This window comes from Oncorhynchus clarkii, chromosome 8, assembly GCF_045791955.1.
Source record: "Oncorhynchus clarkii lewisi isolate Uvic-CL-2024 chromosome 8, UVic_Ocla_1.0, whole genome shotgun sequence".
NCBI lineage: Eukaryota > Metazoa > Chordata > Actinopteri > Salmoniformes > Salmonidae > Oncorhynchus > Oncorhynchus clarkii.
This window is the reverse complement of record NC_092154.1, coordinates 26,518,634-26,543,466: the sequence shown is the minus strand read 5'-3', so window position 1 is coordinate 26,543,466 and position 24,833 is coordinate 26,518,634. Positions and strand designations below refer to the sequence as shown.

Here is a 24,833-nt window from a genome sequence, read left to right as displayed (position 1 = left end):
AGTTTCTGCTGCACTGCCTGCTATTCGGAGCTCTTCAGACAGAGGTTGAAGTTCTTCCCCCCCCCCCCCAATCCCACAGCTCCGACCCGACCTGGCTGTCAGTCTCATGTTACCCCCTCACTCATGTTGAGGCGTCGCAGAACACAATCATTCACTGCGTCGCATGGCTGTTTCCCTGCATGGACATGAAGTTTAGCCAAGTAGGCTATATGATATATCCTAATGGGTGTCGGTTGAACACAAACACATTTAGTTTGCCATCAAAATATTTGATATAGCCTACGACTGTGTACTGTGTTTGCATGCTGTCTCACATAGAGGCAACCCGAACTTCGAGAAATGGGTCTGTAGTGAGTTTTTTTGGAGGGAAAGTTATTTGCAAGTAAGCTGTGTCATGAGTCAAGTTTGTTTTGACAGATATGTGAAGGTTTTTAAAAGCAAAATGTCTACAAGGCCGGTAAAATAAGGAAGCCTTAAAAGACCCATTGCAGCTGTTTTTATCTCCATTTCTGGGTAACAATTAAGTACCTTTCTGTCATTGTTTTCAATTAAAATGATCAAAAATAGACAGTATTGTGTGGGAACTAGTGAGAAGTCGGTTTTCCTGACAAACTCAGCCATTAGTCTTAAAGGGAGATGAGGTTCGCACAGGACTCCCCTTCACAATAGACTGAGTGCGATTTATTCATCTGGGTTTACGTCAAGTCTGTTTCAGCGGGGGTTGGAGTTGGGCAACGTTCCAACTTCACAACCCACCACAACCGTGCATTACCTGTGAAAGGCAGTTCACTGCTTTTGAAGTGTGTCAAGCCAATCATGGTTAAACCGCAGACATTCTTTTTTCCCCTCTTACTCTAAAATGTCCCAACTGAAGGTATTTTACATTACACATATACATAGCCTGAACATATTCTGTCATAGGGGCTGAAACTCTAGCATCATAAAGACTTGGAGACCTCTGTTTAATCTCATTCTGTTGAAACCGTTTTATACATTTCATAATGTAGAGAGAGCGCAGGCTTCCCTGCACACAGGCTGCCAATTCATACCCTGTCATATTCATACTTTATAAATCACACTTCAGACAAAAATGGCAATGAAGAAGAGAAATATGGTTAAAGTGACTAATATTTGCTGTTTAGCTTTGAGTAAATCAATGAAGATTGATCCCTTGACTTTCGTCTCGCTTGTACCTGTTCCCAACCTCTTCCTCGTCTAGAAAGAGCAAGGTAATAATCTGTTTTGCTAACCGTTCGTTGCATTCTGTTCAGATCTGAGTTTTGAGCGTGAACCCTTGTGCGTTTTACGCTCTCATTCTCTCCCCTTTGCCCACACGGTTCCCTGGGCTCAGGCGTCCACGCTCTCCTCTTGCTGGTCCGCTCAGCTCAGCTCATCAGCTCTGTGTGAATAGAGTCAACATGGCTGGCTACAGTAAAGAGTTAACTATGCGCCTGTCTGCTTTTCCTCCCATTTTTTTCTGCAGAGGAGTGGCAAACCCCGCGCCAGGCCGGCAGGAAGAGGACCATGGCCCTGAGCAACGCCAACGGTGACCTCCTCTTCCTCAGCAATGCCAGCATGCCACCCAGCGTTACCACGATGGCCAGTGGCACTAGCAGCCCAGCTTCCAGTGCCAGCCTCAGCAACACGGAAGGAGGGGACGGCAGCGTTGTTTCCACACCTAGAACACAGCAGAGGCATAGGCACCAACCAAGGCCAACGCCTCCACACAAGGAGCCCCAGCAGAGATCCAGAGTGAGTCTGGACGGGGGCGCTGTCAAGCAGAACGGCTCCCTTAGGGCCCCTTCCTCGTCCACCTCCTCTTCACACCTCACAGACTCTCAAAGGTTGGCCAAGCTCCTGCCCTCCACACTTTCCACCACCACCTCCCCCTCGCCTCCTCAGCCTCCTCCGCTGTCTCCACCTCCCCCGTGCTGCCACCGCTGCCCATTCCATCCCCCCTTGTGCTGCCACGGCAACCAGCAGGAGTGCCACATCTTCCAGACCCATGCTCCCGCCCTGCAACTGCACCCGGGCTCCTGCTCCTGCTGCCTGCAGGCCTCCCCTCCATCCCTCTGTTTACACCACCGCTGGCAGGAGCACCTCCAGAACCAGCCCAATGTGGCCGGCCTCAGGTACGTGTGTGATGACTGTGTGTTTGTGCGCCAGTTCGTGCTTCTCTCTGCCATGGGGTGGCCTCAGGCATATCTCTATTACCTGCCTCTCCAACAGAAGCCCTTTCATTGCATTTCCCTTCCGAATGGGTGGTGACTGAATGCTTACTAACATGTCACAGTTAGGGTTGCACAGAGAGGGTATGTTAGTGAAAACTTTTGAAGTTTACCAGTAAACTACCAGAATTTGATGGCAGCTGTGAATAAAGACAATAGTTGCAGAGTGAATTGAAAATGCCATTGTTGATTAGATGCTTTTTTCATTAATTAGGCTTTTTTTCCTTCTTGAACCAGATGGACACTGAATAATATGGACACGGATATAAAAAATGAATACATTATACAGTACCAGTCAAGTTTGAACACACCTACTCATTCAAGGGTTTTTCTTTCTTTTTACTATTTTCTACATTGTAGAATATTAATGAAGACATCAAAACTATGAAATAACACATATGGAGTCATGTAGTAACCATAAGTGTTAAACAAATCAAAATATATTTAGCCACCCTTTGCCTTGATAACAGCTTTGCACACTCTTGGCATTCTCTCAACCAGCTTCATGAGGTAGTCACATGGAATGAATTTCAATGTAAAGGTGTGCCTTAAAAGTTAATTTGAGGAGTTTCTTTCCTTCCTAATGCGTTTGAGCCAATCAGTTGTGTTGTGACAAGATACGGGTGGTATACAGATGATAGCCCTATTTGGTAAAAGACCAAGTCCATATTATGAAAAGAACAGCTCAAATAAGCAAAGAGAAACGACAGTCCATCATTACTTTAAGACACGAAGGTCAGTCAATCTGCAACATTTCAAGCGAGCGCGATGATGAAACTGGCTCTCATGAGGACCACCACAGGAAAGCAAGACACAGAGTTACCTCTGCTGCAGAGGATAAGTTCATTAGAGTTACCAGCCTCAGAAATTGCAGCCCAAGTAAATGCATCAAAATTCAAGTAACAGACACATCTCAACATCAACTGTTCAGAGGAGACTGTGATTCAGGCCTTCATGGTCAAATTGCTGCAAAGAAACCACTACTAAAGGACACCAATAATAAGAAGAGACTTGCCTGGGCCAAGAAACACGAGCAATGGACATTTAACCGGTGGAAATATGACCTTTGGTCTGAGTTCAAATTTGAGATTTTTGGATACAACCGCTGTGTCTTTGTGAAACGCAGAGTAGGTGAACAGATGATCTCTGCATGTGTGGTTTCCACCGTGAAGCATGGAGGAGGTGTGGGGATGCTTTGTTGGTGACACTGTCTGTGTTTTATTTAGATTTTAAAGCACATTTTACCAGCATGGCTACCACAGCATTCTGCAGCGATATGCCATCTCCTATGGTTTGCGCTTAGTGGGACTATCATTTGTTTTTCAAGAGGACAATGACCCAAAACACACCTTCAGGCTGTGTAAGGGCTATTTGACCAAGGAGAGTGATGGAGTGCTGCATCAGATGACCTGGCCTCCACAATCATCCGACCTCAACCCATTTGAAATGGTTTGGGATGAGTTGGACCGCAGAGTGAAGGAAAAGCAGCCAACAAGTGCCCAGGATATGTGGGAACTCCTTCAAGACTGTTGGAAAAGCATTCTTCATGAAGCTGGTTGAGAGTGTATAAAGCTGTCAAGGCAAAGGGTGGCTACTTTGAAGAATCTTAAATCTAAAATATATTTTGATTTGTTTAACACTTTTTTTTTTTTGGTTACTACATGATTCCATGTGTTATTTCAAAGTTTTGATGTCTTCACTAATTATTCTACAATGTAGAAATGAAGAAAAACCCTTAAATGAGTAGGTGTCCAAACTTTTGACTGATACTCTGTGTGTGTGTGATATAAATACGCTGCATGTATCTCCTGGTGAGACACATGCAGCGTATTAATCCACCCATTGTAAAATTACTGTTAAATAGATGAGAGAAATTATTCAGTTATAAATTACAGAACATTACGGTAGCATACCACCCTAGTCACAGTGTTTAGCGATAATGTTATGGGTGATATGCAGTACCATATGTACATTACTGTTTAAGAATATGTACATACATGCATGCCACAGCATTGGACCCTGTATTGAGAAATTAATACATAGTTTTAAATGCCTTCCTTTCTCTTCTCACACACTTCTAAATGCAGCTATATAATCCCTCTGCCTGCCTGTTGTCCCAGTCCTGAATGTTCTGCTATGTGGAGGTCCAGGTTGTTGTCCTCGGGAGATAACCTGTAGGCCCAGGGGTCAGCTAAGCCAGCAGATGCAGGGAGGAGGAGGGGTCAGCCAGCCAGGCACCCAGGGAGCACAATACCAGCCCCAGAGCCACCAAGCCCCAATGAAAGAGAGCTTTGAGAGCCCCAGGGGATACAGGGCCGCTGTCCTTCCCCAGGCCCCAGCCCGTCCAGTCAATCCACAGGGAATGTCCCCCTGGCCTCTCCCAAGCCTCCCCTCGCTCATCGGCTCTGAGGCTTTTCTAGGAGAGGTGCTGATGGTTTGATGGTCTGTCTGTCCTATTTCCCAGACAAACAGACAGTACCAACACACAGCTCAGCCAGACTAGATCATCTCTGCAAGTATGTCTCTCCTCCCTGCTCCATCTCCGTATTGTAATGGTGGACCAGAGGGAGAAAGACCCTCAAGTACATGTTTTGAACATACACTAAGAATCAACAATAGTTTTGACTCTTGTGGGAGTTGTATATGTTTGTTCTTGGCGGTGTATGACTAGTTGTTAGAGGCTTCGGTAGAGTTTTGTCTTGGGACACGTGAGTTTAAAGTTTTGAATAATAAAAAAACACGTGACTTGCACATTCCCTGCCGGGACATATTTAGCATCTTGTTTTTCACCCCTCCTCCAAACCACAGACTGAACCATTATGAAAGTGGAACCATTTAATGCTTTTCCTAATCGTTTACACAGTTCTATATTTAACTCCACAGCAAACATAATAAAATATAAATATTGAAGATGTAATTATTTACTCAGCTCAGCTCCTCTTCATGGTAGTAAGTACTTTCGGGTAGGTTGATTTGTGTAAGACTATATTTTTGCTTACTTTTCGCATGGAAATGTCCTGCCAAATGGATTTAGATCCCTGTAAGTCCATTAGAGAGATGCTCTCTGTGGGTGGCTGTGAGAGCTTCGGTTTATGTACTCGTATTGGGTGGGTACAAACTCCATCCACGCACATTATGCAGTTGGGTGGGAAAATGTGGCAAAGAATAGCATTTCAGCCATTTGGATGCATTCACTGGCATCTGTGGCTTTCGTTAAAAAAAAAGAAGATATATATATATAATCCATGTCTGAATGAAGAGCAGATGTTCCTCTGCCATGTGCCTCTCTAATGTTCAACGGCTCTGTATTTAGTAAACAGGTCCCTCTTGTTCTGTGATGGCAGGTTTGAATTAAAGGCCAATGTTGAGTTGCTCTCAAATCCGATCCCCTTTACAGTGGTATTGTGCCTCCAATGTCTCCAGAGAGATTGGAGATTGGAAGATAAGAGAGAAGGATAAGCCTGGCTGTCTGGTACAGTCTCCCAGTCCCTGGCTGGCCCCAGACGTTCAGGGCTTTGGGCATCTCCTTTTCCCCCGTGTTGGAGCACGGTGCGCCACAGAATCCCTCTTCGCATGGAGGGAGAGGCCTTTTAATGCCTTGGTAATTTGAGGGTACGCAGTCAGACAAGATCGTGTCAAATATCAGTTTGATCTCAAAGGCTGTAATCCGCAAGATTAGGCAGAGGATTATGTGTATGATCACAGCACTTGGTCGTTACGCCCAGCTATGGAGACCCCCTCCTCCTTCCGATAAGGTTGCACTGGAGTTTCTTCCCCAGGGCTTTTCAGGCTTTTGTGTGTTTGTCCAAGAACTATACAATCAAGAACTATAGAGCTCCTGTTGAGACACATGCAGCGTATTCATCCTCCCATTGTAAAATGACTGTCTCTCTCAATCTCTCTCTTTTACTCTGAGAAGTGAATGGATTTATCCTTGGATGTAAGGATGGAAATCCACTATGAAGGAAGAGGTCAGCTCAGCAGAACGGTTGAGCAGCGGAAGGATCTATATGGTGGTCTGGGAAATGCATTAAGATTGTCAGTGTCTGGTAAGATGGTGACTGTTTTTCTATGATTTGAGGATCAGGGGGAAACGATCAGTCAGAGCAGTAGATAAGTCTGTGACCTTGGGAAGTCAGCTGTTTGGCTGCCGTTTGACTACAGTTAGCCTCATCGCAATAGGTTTTCAGGCTCTGGGTTCTTCCAAGCCTGTAATTTGTTTTGATAGAATGCTCTCAAGGCACCTTTTCAGCTCCAGCTGCACTCCCAGATAGAGAGTGGCACCTACCTGTGCTGCCGAGACTGGCCTGACCTTTCATGGCTGAACAACCCCCAAAGAGCCCGCTGACACTGAACTATCCAGGGTCACGTCATGATTATAACCTCGCTCTCCACTCACCCGGGGAGGGCTTTTGCCCATGCATCGCTTCCTGCTACATTCCTGTTATTTTAGCGGCCACAAGTTTGGATTGGTTTCATGCCTTCTCGGATAGCAGGCATTTCTTCCCTTTTCTATAGAAAGGTCTATTTTTGTTAACTCACGCCTGTTTGATTTCGTACTCAAGTACATTTTTTTGACTGGAGGTAGGGGGTTTCCCTGGTGCACAGGAACACGTATTAAACATGACACCTCATCCGGCCTGAACGTTTCATTATATTGGATGAATTTAAGAATTCCTGTCAGTTGAATATGACATGAATTCATAGCCTGTCATTTCTGAGAACTCCCAAAGGTTTCCCTTTAAACTTTTTATTTTATTTTTTAAGATCACGACTCGTATCTTTCCCCAGTGAGAGATCTCTTTTGGAAACATTAACTCATATACCCAAACTGTCTGACAGCTGCAAGCCCCGACCGGCCAGGCGGCCTGAAAATGATCTTTGTGCGATGGATTTCAGGGTGCCAGTTTGACAAGGCTTTGCGCATTATCAAGAATAACAACTGTTTGCGATGCCTGCTGCGGTCTGAGGAGCCTGGAGTCCTCAATGTGAACCCTTGTGAAGTAGCAGCAGGGCTTTTCACGCTAGCATTTTATCCATTTGGCCCATTAACCACTATACAGAGACATCCATCACGCCCAGCCTCAACACTGACTGCTAAAGATGCACCCTGGTGTCTGTGGGGAGATCAGGGGAAAGGAGAGACGAGCACCGCCTGCCCCAGAAAGACACAAAACACGAGGGAAAGCAGGGATGGAGGGAGGGAGCGGCCTGGTTCTATTTTATCTCCACCCTGTAATTCCACAGAACTACCCAGTTAGTTTCCAGAGCGTTCTGTTGGCTTCTTAGAACAGGTCTGCATCTATGTGGAGTGAGTTAAGCACAGGCAGTAGCCTAGTACACCACGGCACGCACTCCAGCCCATTCCTGATCAAGGTGTGTGTGTGTGTGTGTGTGTGTGTGTGTGTGAGAATGATTTAGCCTGCTACATGAGTACAGGGAGAAGTTCCACTGAGAAACAGGTCAACACTACTCTGTTTCTGCCCCCAGGGCTCAGGGTTGCGATGTTGTAGATAATGTTTTTACCCCATGCATACCTTTACACAGGACCAACAGAATTGGGCCAAAAAGCTTTTTTCTTCCCCCTCAGGGACAATTTATCACCTACTTTGACACTCCGAGACACTTCTGCCTGTTGTAAAACTTGAGCAATTGGACCCTCTGGGCCAGTTACTTCAGCAGTTCATTTGCTGTTGAAGGTGGCAATCTGGGTCTCTTAAAAGCTTGTAAGCCGCGTTTGTTGATGTTAGACGTTTTCACCTGAAGAAACCCAACTTAATGATCCAAGTTACATGTTGTTAAGTCATGAACATTTCAGGAAGTTCTAAAGACCAGAGGGTAAGTTCACGCCCTTTTTCAAATGTCAGTATTATAATGTAAGAGGGGGGATAGAGCGGGGTAGCTGTGGCCTTTAGTGTGGTGTTTTTCCTTATTCCTCCCTGAAGGATGAGTGATGGGAAGAAGTTCACCAAGGACAAACGCTAGTAGTGTGTCCCATGTGTGAACCTTCCCCTACTCCGGCTGCTCTCGTCCACGGGTGAGGGAGTTGGGGGGTGAGAGTGAATCAGGGGGTGAGGCAGCTGACCCCCGTACCTGCGCGGGTGGATAATAAGAGGGGTGAGCTCCCAGTGGCTCTGCTCCAGACCCCGCTTTATACTGTATGGCCCCTGAGCATGAGGCAAAGCAAAGCCCATAAAGGTACCCACCCAAGATCAAAGAGCCATACTATCCTATAAACCAGGATCAAAGCTGGATCTGAACAGCACTCTGTCATAACTTCAAATTAGGTTGCTCTCTTTTTTCTTCTTCTGGTGGAGGGAACAGTTGTTGAGGCTTCATGTGGATAAAAGGCTGACTGTGGCTGGCTGGCTGGTATTATCTCCACACTCTGAGGCTCTAGGCCTGCACTACAGGTTCTCCCACGGCTGACTCGGCTCCCTGGGGAAATGAGCATAATGGAAGATTTGATAACATTTGTGTAATGCTATATAAATAGTTACTAGCATGTAACATGAGCCCTTGTGGATGCCCTTATAACAACCTGTCCAAGTGGTGTATATAAGGTCAAGGAATAATCGCTCACTCGTATGTACAGAATTGCATGGTTTATTTTGTTTATAATGGACCTTTGTCAAAATGGGTCCAGTAGGTACACTTCGCTCCAGTGCTACAATCAGTGCTACGCCCCTCTCATTTGTTCTTATAGTAGTTCAAAACCTGTTTTGAGCATACACTGTTGTATTTTTCATCCTGGATTTAATGAATATTCACACATTTATATGAAAATGCATGCAGCTCGGTGTCTTGACGTCACTCTGATGTACTGTAGACGTGAGGGTTCCTATGAATCACTTTGCTTTGTCTCTTTTTTTTCTTCTCCTGCTTCTGTGCACTTGGTGAACTTAGCTAACGGTTGGAATGTTCCAGTTCGGCCGGCCCCCTCCTCACACTCACTCTCTCAGCCCAGAGAGGACAGGTCGGACTCCATCACTGACGCTCAGCCTCACAGTCCCAACAGCCCTTGGCCGTGGTCTGCAGCTCACCAGACACCTCTAAGATGTCACAGCGCCGTCTTGCCAAACCCTCTTTGTCAAGAGCTGCGGTTAGAGCTGGAGAGCCTTCAGACACTGTGGCCTTAGATGGCCCGGAGAGAGCAGAGAACATGTACAGAGTAGTGTGAAGAGGATGTCTGGGGAGAAGGAGATGAAAAGGGTGAAAAATTGATCTCTTTACGCAAAAAAATCATCTGATTATCTCTGAGATCAGTCCCAGGGCAACAAACAGTAGCATGCTGGATCAAAGAGACCCAGGCAGGAGCTAGAGGCACCGCTGTGCTTGAAACTGGATATTGTAGGTAAACAGAGGAATATGTGGTGCTTGGGCTTTTTTAAAATGAGTTTACCTTTCTGTCTAGACATGTATGCACCTTATCACATAAGTCTTAATGGAGGGCGTACCTTGACATTGGGCCAAATGATGTGTGGGAGGTTTAGTCTCAAAATGGCCACCACAACAGGCAGGGCAACTCTAGCCTGGTTACCATTCTATTGAACTGTTTAGCCAGCATGACAACTGCAATAGAGTTGGCTAAAGCAGTAACAGTGTGTCAACTAAGGGCGGGCAGCTCATGTCAAGCATGCTAAAACGTCCAGATCTCCTTACCAGGCAGCTTCCAGGACTTAAGTTGTTGGACGTCTTCATAAAGACACTGGGAGAGCAGATGACTGGTCAGCACAGCTGCTTGCCGTTGGTTCCGCTCCTTGACTTTGTGCAGTAGAGGAGTCCCGGTCATGCAAGCAGCAAATGGGAACACAGTCTCCCATATTTCAGAAGCCCAGTCCTCCAGGTCTGACGGCGGATGTTGGACGTAATGGGTTGGGGCTGGCAGCTGAAAGCGATTGGTTCCGCTGCTGGGAGGTCTTGTGGAGCCTCTTGTTCTGAATGTGTTCAGCAACAGTAACTTAGACCTGTTGTTCTGCCATAGGAATAGGCCAACATATAACACACTCGTCTAGTACTGCCTCCCGTCGAATCTGTGTCAAGACTGACATGACATCCATAGTCATGTTTATGATATGAGATGTGTGATTATTCATTAGTATTGGCGGTATTATGTAGGAATTGGGGTTGGGCGATATTAAGGTGGCATCGTCTATCGATGATGATTGACAGCTATTGTCAATGGTGACGACATTGTGATGTGACAGACGATGGTTTAGCCTCTTGCAGCAGGGCAGCACACAAGTGACATTCCTAGTAATTTGCCTGTTCCTATTTGCTATAACTTATTTCAATAAATATTTGATACAGAACGCAAGAGAGGAATGTAGTCCAGACAGAGCGGAGAATTCCACCAAAGCAGCGCGAAATGTCAGAGAATATTGTCTGTCGGATGCATGGGCTTTAGTCTATAGCTTACACCCATTCATATTTTTTGTTAATGTAATGTACACCTTAACTATCTTGTGTTTTAGATGTTTTAAAAAAGGGACTAATAATGAGAAAACAAATAATAAAAATGACAACTTTAAGCTAAATAAGTTATGCAGACCTCCAATCGAGGTTGCAAACCAAATGGCCATTAACCCATCCTCATTCCTCTTACTGGCCTATCATAAAAGCCTTAAGACGAGTTAAAGTTATGAAAAATGGCTTATATATTCTAGGCGACAAAAGGTCCTAAAGTTGTGGCTTTCAAAAATAACCAGAATGAAAGTCTGTAGCCTAAGCCAAGGCTATTCTCAATCACCGGTTTATGATGGATGAAACAAATGCTTTCCCCCCTATTTTATTAGGTAAAATAAAGCAATTATTATCCCGTTCTGAAGACAGTTCCTCATCAGACAGTTATTGCGTCATCACAGCTCACCACACATATACAGTTGAAGTCGGAAGTTTACATACACTTAGGTTGGAGTCATGAAAACAACTCGTTTTCAACCACTCCACAAATTTCTTGTTAATAAACTATAGTTTTGGCAAGTCGGTTAGGACATCTACTTGTTGCATGACACACGTCATTTTTCCAACAATTGTTTACAGTCAGATTATGTCACTTATAATTCACAATTATATCACAATTCCAGTGGGTCAGAAGTTTACATACACTAAGTTGACTGTGCCTTTTAAACAGCTTTTAAAATTCCAGAAAATGATGTCATGGCTTTAGAGTCAATTGGAGGTGTACCTGTTGATGTATTTCAAGGCCTACCTTCAAACTCAGTGCCTCTTTGCTTGACGTCATGGGAAAAATCAAAAGAAATCAGCCATGACCTCAGAAAGAAAATTGTAGACCTCCACAAGTCTGGTTCATCCTTGGGAGCATTTTCCAAACTCCTGAAGGTAACACGTTCATCTGTACAAACAATAGTACGCAAGTATAAACACCATGGGACCACGCAGCCGTCATACCGCTCAGGAAGGAGACACGTTCTGTCTCCTAGAGATGAACGTACTTCGGTGTGAAAAGTGCAAATCAATCCCAGAACAACAGCGAAGGACCTTGTGAAGATGCTGGAGGAAACGGGTACAAAAGTATCTATATCCACAGTAAAATGAGTCCTATATCAACATAACCTGAAAGACCACTCAACAAGGAAGAAGCCACTGCTCCACCATAAAAAAGCCAGATTACGGTTTGCAACTTCACATGGGGACAAAGATCGTACTTTTTGGAGAGATGTCCTCTGATCTGATGAAACAAAAATAGAACTGTTAATGACCATAATACCATCGTTATGTTTGGAGGGAAAAGGGGGATGCTTGCAAGCCAAAGAACACCATCCCAATCATGAAGCACGGGGGTGGCAGCATCATGTTGTGGGGGTGCTTTGCTGCAGGAGGGACTGGTGCACTTCACAAAATAGATGGCATCATGAGGGAGGAAAAGTATGTGGATATATTGAAGCAACATCTCAAGACATCAGTCAGGAAGTTAAAGCTTGGTTGCAAATGGGTCTTCCAAATGGACAATGACCCCAAGCATACTTCCAAAGTTGTGACAAAATGGCTTAAGGATAACAAAGTCAAGGTATTGGAGTGACCACCACAAAGCCCTGACCTTAATCCCATAGAAAATTTGTGGGCAGAACTGAAAAAGCGTGTGAGCAAGGAGGCCTACAAACCTGACTCAGTTACACCAGCTCTGTCAGGACGAATGGGCCAAAATTAACCCCACTTATTGTGAAAAGCTTGTGGAAGGATACCCGAAACGTTTGACCCAAGTTAAACAATTTAAAGGCAATACACTCAATTAGTATTTGGTAGCATGTAAACTTCTGACCCACTGGGAATGTGATGAAAGAAATCAAAGCTGAAATAAATCACTCTTTACTATTATTCTAACATTTCACATTCTTAAAATAGTGGTGATCCTAACTGACCTAAGACAGGGAATTTTTACTAGGATTAAATGTCAGGAACTGAGTTTAAATATATTTGGCTAAGGTGTATGTAAACTTCCGACTTCAACTACACACACACACACACACACACACACAAACAAACCTGCTCCATGCTGCAGCTCCTCCTCCAGAAAGGGATATTAGAAAAGAGTTGCCTGCACTTAGACTCTGCCCAGGCTTTCAACAACATTAACTTTCGTCATGATTCAACTAGTTGCGTTCGATTTTGCATTATAGCCCAACTGTCGTTATTTTGTTTTAAATACAATTTTGGTTGGCCAATAGGGGGTGAAATGGCATCATATGGGTACATACATAATCACGATAGGAAAAAGGTTGACATCGCCCAACCCTAGTATGGTTAAAATGTTCATCATGGACCTAGCCTATTTAGCAAACATCTGAACACCATACGTTAAATAATTCACGACACGTCATTATTGGCATAGTGACTCGTGTATTGCGTAATTCGCCCTTCTTGGACTAGTTGACAAAGATGTCTGCTGGTTAGCGCAGTGCAGGGTTGGTGATGGCATGTGCAATACCCTCACATTCCTTGGATTGTGGTTCTGAAGCCCCTGGACTCAGGGGGTTAAGCTGGTTGCTATAAAGGGAGCGAGGTCACAGGATAATAAAGACATCTCTTGGACAGCTTGTAACTATTGGCTACAGTGTTGAAATCCGGCCTGTTTGCCTGGAATTTGCACACGCCCATATTTCAATCCCAAGAATGTGGAGATGGCAGGTGTGGCCTCCAGACCCAGTTCACTGGCGGATGTAGCTGTCCGTGTCCCTTCTGCACTCACACATACACACTGCGCTTAGACTTATTATACAGCAATAATCTCTGATTCAAACTCATATTTTCTCATACACGCTTGCATCCAGAGGCCTTATCTCCAAATAAACCTTATCAGAGACCTGAGTTGTGTAACTAACTTGAAAGTACAATGTTACAGTATTATTTCTTACAAGCTTGTATGTACCTATAATCTATTTAAGGTATACAGGGGAAGCTGATGAGCCCTGACTGAAAGGGATGCTTCTGGATTTTGGCAATGAGGCCCTTTATCTACTTTCCCAGAGTCAGGTGAACTCATAGATACCATTTTTATGTCTGCGCCCAGTATGAAGGAAGTTGGTGGGAGTTTCGCGAGCCAATGCTAACTAGCGTTAGTGCAATGAGATACTATAGACTTCCAGTCACTGCGCTTATGCTAGGTTGCAATTGTGCTAGTAAACAACTACCTTCAAACTGCACGCAGAGATATAAAAATGGTATCCACGAGTTCATCTGACTCCCTTATTTGTACAACTGTCACTATGGCTGGAGATTTTCACTGTTTTTAAGATGTTTTTGTTTTAACCGGTCAAGTTATTTAATGGATGGAGGGGGGACTTTGCATTTGTTTCTCCCTATCCCTTTAAGTGCATGCTTGTGGCTACTCCCTGATGAGATATATATATATATATTTTTTTACTCAACATTTCGCTACAATATGTAATGCCTAATGCATCATGCTGATATTTGGATTCCACCCTCAAGCCAATCTTACAATTCCATCGCTTGAATGAGCCTCTAATTGTGTGCAGTGTTCCAGCGAGTTTTAATCACAGGAGCGAATAATTGAGAGTTGACAGTAATTGCTCTTGCCCTAACTTGAGAGCTTCATGCAGCCCCCGATTTCCAGAAATATCTGCCGTGTCTGTTAGCAGTTTTCCCCCCTCAGCTCTGTGACCCCTGACCCCTCTCGCCTCCCTTCACTCCACCACACGTCAACATGGCCGCCTCAGCCTAACCCAGCCACTGCTCCAAAGTTGCTTTATTTATTAACCCAGTGATCCATAAACATTCCCCTTTCTGATAAATAGAATAACATTTAGGAAGGGTAACTGTTGTAAGTTTGTGGAAGAAATGTGGGGAGTTTGTGTGAACAGGGACTGGGAAAAACCAGACTCGTGGTTTGTCATCCTGCTGGATTTAGAGACTGCGATCATCAGTCAACGGATTTCTCCTCCCCACCCCACTGCCGCCTCCTTAAAAACATTTTTAGTCTGCGTTTCTTCACATTGCTGCTCTCATTGACAGATTGGATAACAAGAGAATTGAAACACAAAGCTTGTCTTTTGAATGCCAACTTCAATTCCTAATCTTGGCCTATACTTTTTTGAAAGAGGGGGGAAAAAAAACATTTGAAAGTTTGTTTCATGTGGAAGCCATAGTATCTGAGGATATCTGTCGTGAATCCACAGTATAGTCCTCTGTTTAATACATCTTATTTGTCTGAAATGCAATCATGATCCAAAACAGATCTCGCAGATAAATAGGCAGCAGTGCTCTTTTTGATGGCTCCTCAACTAAAGATGTTTTATGAATCCAGTCCAACTATTTCCAATAACTCTACTTCATTCTGGACCATAATATCTCTGTCCCGAATTCCGCCGTTCAAGGCCCCTACATGGAAACTAATGGACAGCACAGAAAAGCAATAAATTAAGTTCGACTTTTCCATGGCAAACAATGCTAACTTAAGGGGGATCTGTTTTTCATTAGGCATTGTTGGTTAGGATCAGGCTGTCACATTTTAAAAGGTGAATCACTGGCTATTTTTCTTGAATGCAAAAGTATAGCAAGGAGTCTCACTCCATTTCTATGTGGTAGTGTTAATGGGACTTACCTTGTCTAGAATATGCTAATTGTTCTAAGCCAGTTCCATACAACATCTGGTTGTCGTATTAACATGTCCAGCTAACTTTAAAGGGGATTTACTGCCTCCCCAGAAGTTGTTAGTGGTGAAAAATTCCCGCCAATAGCTATTGTCCATCTCTGCCTCGCCGTGCCATGGCAACCACTAATTATAGCATTCCATGGATTCCCTTTTAAAGGGAAGGAGGAAAAATACATCATCTCTTGGCCATATTGCTCCAATCACGCTGAAATATCCTGTGTGCGTGCGCTGTGATTGGCTGAGGCAGAGGATCGTCTGAGTCCACTTCCTGTTTGGGATACTGATTTCCTTGTTTTCGTTTCTTGTGTGTAATCTTACCTAGTCCCTGATGTGGGCTGTGAGGTCTGTGCCAAATTGTGACTGGTAGTGCAATACTCATGCAGGTTGCAGTGAATAGAATGTGGATAAACATCAAGGCTGCAGTAGAAATCATGATGTCCTTCCTTGGACATAAAGTTAGGACAGTGTCCATTTCCACAGATTTCTCTGTCACAGCTGTGATCACGTGAGTCTCTCCCCATCTCCTCTCTCTGTCATTTGCTGTCATGAGCATTGTGCATATTGCATGTGAAGACATCTCCAACCCACCCCTTCCACTTCTACTCTCCCCCTGCCCTCACCCTTCTGGCCTTGCTCTTATCTGTACCGGGCCTGTGTGATCCGGTGACAGTATCTGATTCCCTCTGACTCATGCTTGCACTCGGCAGCCCGGAGGCTTCCCACTGCTCTGGGAAGGTGCTGATGGTTAGTCCAGACAAATCCAGAGCAGCTGAAAGCTTCATATGGCAACGGGGAAGCCCAGTGCAGATCCTCTCTGTCTGTGTTTATGGCACAGGAGACATCACCACTAATGGGACTCTAGTCCTCTAAATCTTTTAGCTAAGCTTTACAGATTCTTCATGCACTGCAGCAGTGTGTGGGGTTTTTGTAGATTAGAAACACAAAGCTGACCCAAAGAAAGTGATTTGTGTTGCCTAAAACAGTTAGCGTAATAGATTCTTCATTCACGTGCACATCTGTGCATGTTTTTTTTATTTTTATATATATTACCTAAAGAACAATTGATTGGTATATTTAAAATGAAAAGTTACACTCGAATGGGGCCTCTTTTTGGTTATGTTAGTTTGAATACTGCGAGTTGTTCCCCACAAGGTGTGTGCTGCATTGCTGCTCAAAAACATGTTCCCCCTGCACGGATGCCGAGGCAAATCTGGTTTTGATTGGCTGTTGCTTTGACTCCTAAATGTAAACCTGATTTACCTCCCTTTGTTTTGCAGCCCTGCAAGGCCTTTTCGGTTCCCCAAAAGGTAAGACCTCCCAAAAATAAATATATATATATATATTTTTTTTTTATTAAGAAAGCTTTTCTCTCTCCTTGAGTCCATCAAAACCCAGCCGAGCTGTCATTCCTGTGTAGTGAAAAGGGCTCTCTGTACCTGGAACCTGCTAACAGTCACCCATGCTCCTTTACAAAAGATGCCTTTAAGTAGTTTCTCATGTCAGAACACTGAATATACTTGAATAACTACAAAATATTCAATAATGGCATTTTAATGAGCACCTTCTACTCTTTTTGATGTTCTACTGGTGTATCCGTGTGCCCTTCTCTTTTCTGCGTGCTTATCAGTACATATAATATTTATATAGTTATAAAGCCATCAGCCTTGTGTTTAATCAATACCTGTCCTTCATCTTCAGCTATGCAGAGCTGATTGCTGATTGGCCAGTGGTGGTCCTGGGGGTGTGTACAGTCCTCATCGTGGTGTGTGCCCTGGTGGGTATCCTGGTGCCAGACCTGCCAGACTTCTCAGACCCTTTACTGGTGAGTAGGCCGAGCCGACGGAAAGCACACCACTTTCTCCATAGAAAATCTTGGTCCTTATTTGACCAAGATGGACAACATATTGTTTCGCACACACTAAAATCATTATATTGAGTGGATGTCAAAGGTGAATTTCCTGGTAAACTAAAAAGATGTCCTCTATTTCTTCAGGGATTTGAGCCACGAGGCACAGCCATAGGCCAGCGACTAGTCACGTGGAACAACATGGTGAAAAACACAGGGTACAAAGCAACCCTGGCTAACTACCCATTCAAGTATGCGGATGAGCAGGCGAAAAGGTAACAAGTATAACCACGCAGATCCTGTCCATTTGATGTCTTCCTCCTAACCCTTTAGTGAAGCAGGCTAGATCAGGTTTAGGCCTCAGGCCAGGAGTGGAGTGATGAATGCTGCCGAGAGACAGACAAGCAGACACACTAAATCTCAATCCCATCCTGCAAAAGGATCGGTGGGGAGGTTGTTCTATCCCAGGCCCATCTTCCATTACTTATCCCGATCACTGGGGGCCCGGTGAATATTCAAGGGCAGGTGTGTGTTTGCGCGTGGACTTGGGGGGCCTCCAGGGCCAGACCTGTCAGCAGGACTCTCTGCCTCAGCCCCTCAGTCTGCTCTGACAAACTCCTGATTAAAGGGCCATCCTGTCTGTCTCGGTCAGAGGATGTCACTCCCTGAAAATCCCTCTATGACCTGGCTATTATTATGATATTTAAAATAATGATAACAATATGATTGTGTCATACATCAGTAGAGTGATCACTATCACTGGCTTTGTCATCACTAATGGGTTGGGCTAAAACCATTTCCTTCATTTGTTTAAGAATGACGCTATTTTTAACTGTCTTTTTCATTTTGTTACCAAGTGAAAAATTAGTATGTATGCTTTAAGTGGATTACATCTCATTCTTTCATGTAGATCTTCAGAATTAAAGGAACCTTTTATACAAATGTATGAAATGTCAACAGTGTAATCACACTTCAACTTTTTATTCCAGTCACCAAGAGGACAGGTGGGCTGAAGATCACTTTGACAGAGATAAAAGACAAGCTGACTGGGACTTCAGTAAAGACAGTTTCTTCTGTGATGTCCCAGGTACAAACTCTTCACGCTTCTTCTGTTTGTCTATTAAGGGTTTGACTGACAATGCTCGACTGTGATGAAATGCTAACCAGATGCTCTTTACTGTATGTGTAGGTGACAGATACTCTAGATTAGTATTCACATCTGCAGAGGGGAAGAACCTGTGGAACATACAAGCAATTAAATCTATGTGCAATTTGGACAATACACGGGTAAGTGGAACATCACTGTTGAAGATGTGCCTCAGCATTTTCTCATTTCAAATGGTGCAATAATCCCCATCATATTAGTCATGTTATGGCTGGAGTCTGATCTCCTTGGGTCAATAGTTCTGTCCTATTCTAGTCATACTCTGTTCTTATCTCCTGTTGTGTTGTCCCCAGGTGCGCTCCCACCCTCAGTACTGGAGCCTGTGCCAGCGCACCACTGACGCCTCCTGCTGCCCCAGCTGGACCCTGGGAAACTACGTTGCCATCCTCACCAACAAGTCCTCCTGCCAGAAGATCACAGAGCGCGACGTGTCACACACCCTCAAGATCCTGCGCTCCTGTGCCAAGTACTACCACAACGGAACCCTGGGTCCCGACTGCTGGGACATGACCACTCGCCGGAAGGACCAGTCTAAGTGCACCAACGTCCCCCGCAAGTGCACCAAGTACAACGCCATCTACCAGATCCTCCATTTCCTGGTGGACAAAGACTTCCTGAGCCCAAAGAACACAGACTACCTTATCCCCACCCTTAAACACAGCATGTTGTTTTCCCCGACAGAGAAAGGGGAGACCATGATGAACATTTACCTGGACAACTTTGAGAACTGGAACTCCTCGGACGGCGTCACCACCATCACGGGGATAGAGTTCGGTATCAAACACAATCTGTTCCAGGACTACCTACTGACGGATACCGTGTATCCAGCCATAGCCATAGTAATTGTGCTGGTTGTGATGTGTGTGTACACCCGCTCTGTGTTCATCACCCTGATGACCATGATTGCCATCATCAGCTCCCTAATCGTGTCCTACTTCCTGTACCGCATGGTGTTCGACTTTGAGTTCTTCCCCTTCATGAACCTCACGGCCCTCATCATCCTGGTGGGCATCGGGGCAGACGATGCCTTTGTCCTCTGTGACGTGTGGAACTACACCAAGTTCGACAAGCCCAACGCTGAGCTGTCGGAGACAGTGAGCATCACTCTGCAGCACGCCGCCCTTTCCATGTTCGTCACCAGCTTTACCACGGCCGCCGCCTTTTATGCCAACTACGTTAGCAACATCACCGCCATCCGCTGTTTCGGCGTCTACGCCGGAACGGCCATCTTGGTTAACTACATACTGATGGTGACCTGGCTGCCAGCCGTGGTGGTGCTCCATGAGCGTTACCTGCCCAACATCTTCACCTGCTCTAAACCTCCCCACCAGCAGACAGGGCTTTGCACCCGCACCCTCTGGGCCAATCTGTGCCAGAAAGCAAACAAGTGCCTGTTCACCATCTCTGAGGCTTCCAGGATCTTCTTTGAGAAGGTGCTGCCGTGCATCGTGATCAAACTGCGTTACCTCTGGCTTTTCTGTTTCCTGGCCTTCACAGTGGGAGGGGCGTACGTGGTGTGTGTCAACCCCAAGATGAAGCTACCCTCTCTGGAGCTGTCTGAGTTCAAAGTGTTCCGATCCTCCCACCCGTTTGAGCGTTACGACGCTGAGTACAAGAAACTGTTCATGTTCGAGAGGGTCCACCATGGGGAGGACCTGCACATGCCCATCACCATCATCTGGGGGGTCACCCCCGTGGACAACGGGGACCCCCTCAACCCCAAGAACAAAGGCAAGCTGATGCTGGACAACACTTTCAACATCGCCAGCCCGGCCTCCCAGCTGTGGATTCTCAACTTCTGCCAGAAGCTGAGGAACCAGAGCTTCGTGTTCCAGTCGGAGGAGCAGGACTTCACCAGCTGCTTCATCGAGACCTTCAAGCAGTGGATGGAGAACCGGGACTGTGAAGAGGCCTCTGTCTACCCCTGCTGCAGCCAGTCTACCTTCCCCTACAAGCAGGATGTCTTTGAGCTATGCATCAAGAGAGCCATCATGGAGCTGGACCGCAGCACCAGCTTCCACCTGGACAGTAAGACCCCCGGTCCTCGCTTCGACATAAACGACACCATCCGGGCCATCGTCCTGGAGTTCAAGAGCACCTACTTGTTCACACTGGCCTATGAGAAGATGCACCAGTTCTACCACGAGGTGGACACCTGGATTCAGGAGGAGCTGAAGAATGCCCCAGACGGGCTGAAATACGGCTGGTTCGTCAGCAACCTGGAGTTCTATGACCTGCAGGACAGCCTATCAGACGGCACGCTCATCGCCATGGCGTTGTCCGTGGTGGTGGCCTTCGTGGTCATGCTCCTCACCACCTGGAACATCATCATCAGCCTCTACGCCATCCTCTCCATCGCGGGGACCATCTTCGTCACAGTGGGCTCGCTGGTGCTCCTGGGCTGGGAGCTCAACGTGCTGGAGTCGGTCACCATCTCGGTGGCAGTGGGTCTGTCGGTGGACTTCGCCGTGCACTACGGAGTCGCCTATCGCCTTGCCCCCGAGCCTGACCGCGAGGGGAAGGTAGTCTTCTCCCTTGGCCGGATGGGTTCTGCTATCGCCATGGCGGCGCTCACCACCTTTGTTGCCGGGGCGATGATGATGCCGTCCACGGTGCTGGCCTATACCCAGCTGGGCACCTTCATGATGCTCATCATGTGCATCAGTTGGGCCTTTGCCACATTCTTCTTCCAGTGCATGTGCCGTTGCCTGGGCCCCCAGGGCACCTGCGGACAGATCCCCCTGCCCAAGAGGTTTCAGTGCCAGGCTTTCAAAGAGGGCACCACCAACGTCCCCTCGCCCCAGGGCAAGCATGGCACCAAGTACCAACTGGACAGTCGAGGAGGAGAGGTGGAGCATGAGCATTACGAGCTGGAACCGTTAGCCTCGAACCAAAAGAACGAGGAGAAACCTGCAGAGGAACAGGAGACGTGCACCCAGCTCTATAATGGAATAGCCCCCCACTCTGCCCCCTGCACACACATCCCCTTTAAGAGCAAGGCAGAGTCTGGCAGAGGTCCCTGCTCTGAAAATGGACTGGGCATACTGGCGACTGATGCCACACCCAGATGCCAGTACTCCCATAACACAACCTGCACATGTGGAGATCCCCCTCACCAGTCTATGGGTATGCAGTGGACCCCCCACCCATGTACTCAAGCCACCCAGGAGTCCCCATTCCCCCTCACAGGCAGCCATGCCAACAAAGGCCAGACCCTCCTTTCCACTCTGGACGCAGTCTACAAACCAATAGGTTGCCGTATGCACTATGTCCACTGTCCCCCAGCCCATTTCCACCACTGCACCCCGGGCAGGGTGCCCAGACAGGGCCCTCACACCTGCCACCTCAGAAACTACTGTGTTCACACTGTCCCCCTCACAGGTGGCCTCCCCAGGGACCAACACTCTGCCCCAGACCCAGCTGGGCTGGAGGAAGTACACCGGACTGGAGCATCCTCTGGCCCTAGTGGCAGCCCCACCACCCCAGCCCAGACTCACAGGCCTCCTGCCTCCGCTCTGGGCTGCACATTAGCTCACATACACACAGGGTGCTGCATAGCCAATCATGAAACACAGAGGGCGGAAGAGAAAACGGTAAACGCTCCAAGGGATCAGAGCGTGGATAATTTTGTGTCCACTACGATGCAAAAGGACGCTTGTCATAAGATGCCTGGCAACAAGAAGCTTGAAACCAGTACTACTCCCGTCACATGGGAAGAAAGTGTCAAAACGTGCAAACAGAACCCCAAAAAAGAGAGGGCATCCTCAGCCTCTCCCAAGAAACTCTACTGTTTTAACAGGACTTTAAAAGTAAAGTGCAATTCTGTCGAGTTTAACGCGCCAAAAGCTGATGCCAATGTGCCTGCTCTTGCAATAAATTCAAAACCCGCATCTGAAAGTTTATGTTGACAGCAAAGAGACTATATCTAAAGAGTAAACACTTGTCATATCAAGCTGTCATGAGCAGTGTCCCTGTGCAATTAAAGTGTTTGGGGGATATTTCACTGACCAAGTGCCTTATGTCGTTCATGTAAAAGTATGTCCCTATATATTCTGTGATTACTGTTTCTACTGTGCAGATATTGGTTTGATCGGTCAGATGTACTGTATTATTTTTGAGTACACTGAAATTTTATGAAGCTCTAACCTGTTTAAGGAATGGTGAACCATTGACTTTATTCCATAAGAACCACAGGCCTTAGTAGTCTGTTTCACGTTGCCACATGCCTTTTGGTCCAATATGAAAGATGTACTGTATGATTATAAAGTCATTTTAACAAGATTGTCTGTCTCTTTCCACTCCGCTCCTACAGTATGAAATGAAAAGTATATCGAGGGTTTGTTCAAAGGGCACGGTTTGAAATAACACCTGTTTCATTGTCTCACTGCTGCTATAGTCTTTAGAAGATTGGCTCAGTCTGGCCTGAGGCCACAGTGCTGTGCTGGGCTCTTTGCTCTCCTACACCACACAGACGTTTGATTTCTAATCTTCACTCCCCAAGAGCCTGCATCACATTCCAAGCAGGTCAGAATCCTACACAGTAGGACAGAATCATACACAGCAGGACATCAGCAGGTCTCAGACATTTTTGCAGATGCTCTTATCTAGAGCGACTTACAGGGGGCAATTAGGGTGAAGTGCCTTGCTCACGGGCACATTTATTTTACCTAGTTGGCTCGGGGATTTGAACCAGTGACCTTTTGGTTAGTGACCCAACACTCTTGACCATCTACACATGTAACTGAGCAATTTTCTAACAGACAACAATGATGTAAAAGGCATGAATTATAAAGAGAAAATCTAAAACCCAGGAATAGTATAACTCCTGGGTCCTATCGTTTCATTTTGTAACATATCGATTACATTCTGTTTACTCCCTTTGTTAAAAGTATCCTATAAATTGACCAATTCCATTCATTCAAAGTCCTGTGTTTTATTTGCTGTTCTGGCTCCTGCCATCCATCCCACCTAAGAGGTTTCCCTGGTGGTCCAAGATCTTGGCCAAACCTTCTGCTGCAAAGCAAACATATACATTAGACCGCCAGGCTCTGCAGGCAGTATGACTCAGCACAACAGACAGAGTTATAATTATACTTTCAGTCGTGAATTAATGTCAGATATGCAGCTCTGAACTAGGCTACCAGACGCCTGTAATTATCTGTGAGAGAGAGGCCAAGGTGGTACTGTAGCCCATCTCCCTTAGTCTCCGACACCATCACCCACTCAAATCCACAGATCAGTTTTAACATTGATCAGGGGTACAATGAAACTATATGGTGTGAGTGAGTAGAAATTCCACAAGCAGCTGCAAAGTCCTCTTTCTAATTGTTCCATTCCTTTTCTATCTCACACTTTAATGTGCATAGTTCCTGTCTGACCCTTGCCCAGACATTTCTTAGCTGTCAATCACATATCTAGTTCCAGTCAGTACAAATCCCCATCCCTGTTCAGCCCTGACAATCTCTGAGGGGTGCAGATGGGACCTCTGTCACTCATAGGCGCAACTGTTTGAACCTCACTGGCTGGAAACTTTCCAAAATGACATGTCTCCTGTGTAAACTTGCCCTTGTTTACCGAGCCCCAATGTTTCTGCAGTCCTGACCTGAGGAATTCCACAGAAAAAAAACGATATGCACCTTTGACTGGGGAAGATGGCTATCCACATCTTTCTTTTGTGTGAACTCTCACTACAGGGAGAACTACAAGAAAGACACATGGCACAAATTGACAGACTTATCTCAGATGGTTAACGGAAGCATTCTGCCAATCTGATCTTTACCTGAGAAAATTGTACTCGGGGAGACTGCTCCTCATATCTAAGGAAGAAGGTCTTCAATCTACTCGATCATAAAGAACTAGCCTCTAGTGAGTGTACTGTCAATTAGGCAGAGAATGATGAGTGGTAACCCATAGTGCCATGAGTTGAGTTCCTTTAACTTGGTATTTCATCGTGCACAGCACATTAAAATGATCCAAGATGGCGTAGCAGTCAGACGTCCTTGTCCTGTCGTGTCCCTTGTATATATCGTGTCGCATATCCTTTAAAATATTTTGCTAAACCTCGTCATCTAAATACTCTCCTGCAACCCGCCTCACCCAATGTGGCGTGGATCTGCTTTTTTCTCCTAAAGTATTTATATTTACTTCGGATCTGGAATCCCTCAACTGAAGCTAGCCAGCTAACTACCAGATATCAGTCAGCAAACCATTGCCAGCGGTCATCAGCTAACCTTCAGCTCGGAAAGCTCTCGCCAGTTCGAACAACGTGACTCTAACCAGAGCATAACGGACCTGTTATTTTTATCCCCGGATTCCTACCGCAAACTGAACATTTTCATCTGTTATTCACAACTAGCTAACCGCAATCCCGGATAACTACTCCTGGCTAGCGTTTCCATCCCAGAGCAAGCACCAATTTAGCTTGAAGCTAGCCCGGCCAGGGCTCCTGTGCTACCACCGAAG

The 24,833-nt window shown here is 45.9% G+C and overlaps 1 protein-coding gene across 2 annotated transcripts in view; it reads left to right on the top strand.

Moving 5' to 3' along the window:
• The window catches only part of LOC139415184 (protein dispatched homolog 1-like), a 73,542-nt gene extending 50,890 nt beyond the window's left edge, over positions 1-22,652 (top strand). For both annotated transcript variants that reach the window (XM_071163080.1, XM_071163079.1), the window contains 7 exons: positions 1,484-2,132; positions 16,638-16,667; positions 17,059-17,182; positions 17,354-17,481; positions 18,196-18,293; positions 18,396-18,493; positions 18,665-22,652. In XM_071163080.1, coding sequence (XP_071019181.1) covers positions 1,525-2,132; positions 16,638-16,667; positions 17,059-17,182; positions 17,354-17,481; positions 18,196-18,293; positions 18,396-18,493; positions 18,665-22,279 — 4,701 coding nt within the window. In that variant the 5' untranslated portion in view covers positions 1,484-1,524 and the 3' untranslated portion in view covers positions 22,280-22,652. The remainder of the gene's footprint in view (positions 1-1,483; positions 2,133-16,637; positions 16,668-17,058; positions 17,183-17,353; positions 17,482-18,195; positions 18,294-18,395; positions 18,494-18,664) is intronic.
• The last annotated feature ends 2,181 nt before the right edge of the window (positions 22,653-24,833 follow it).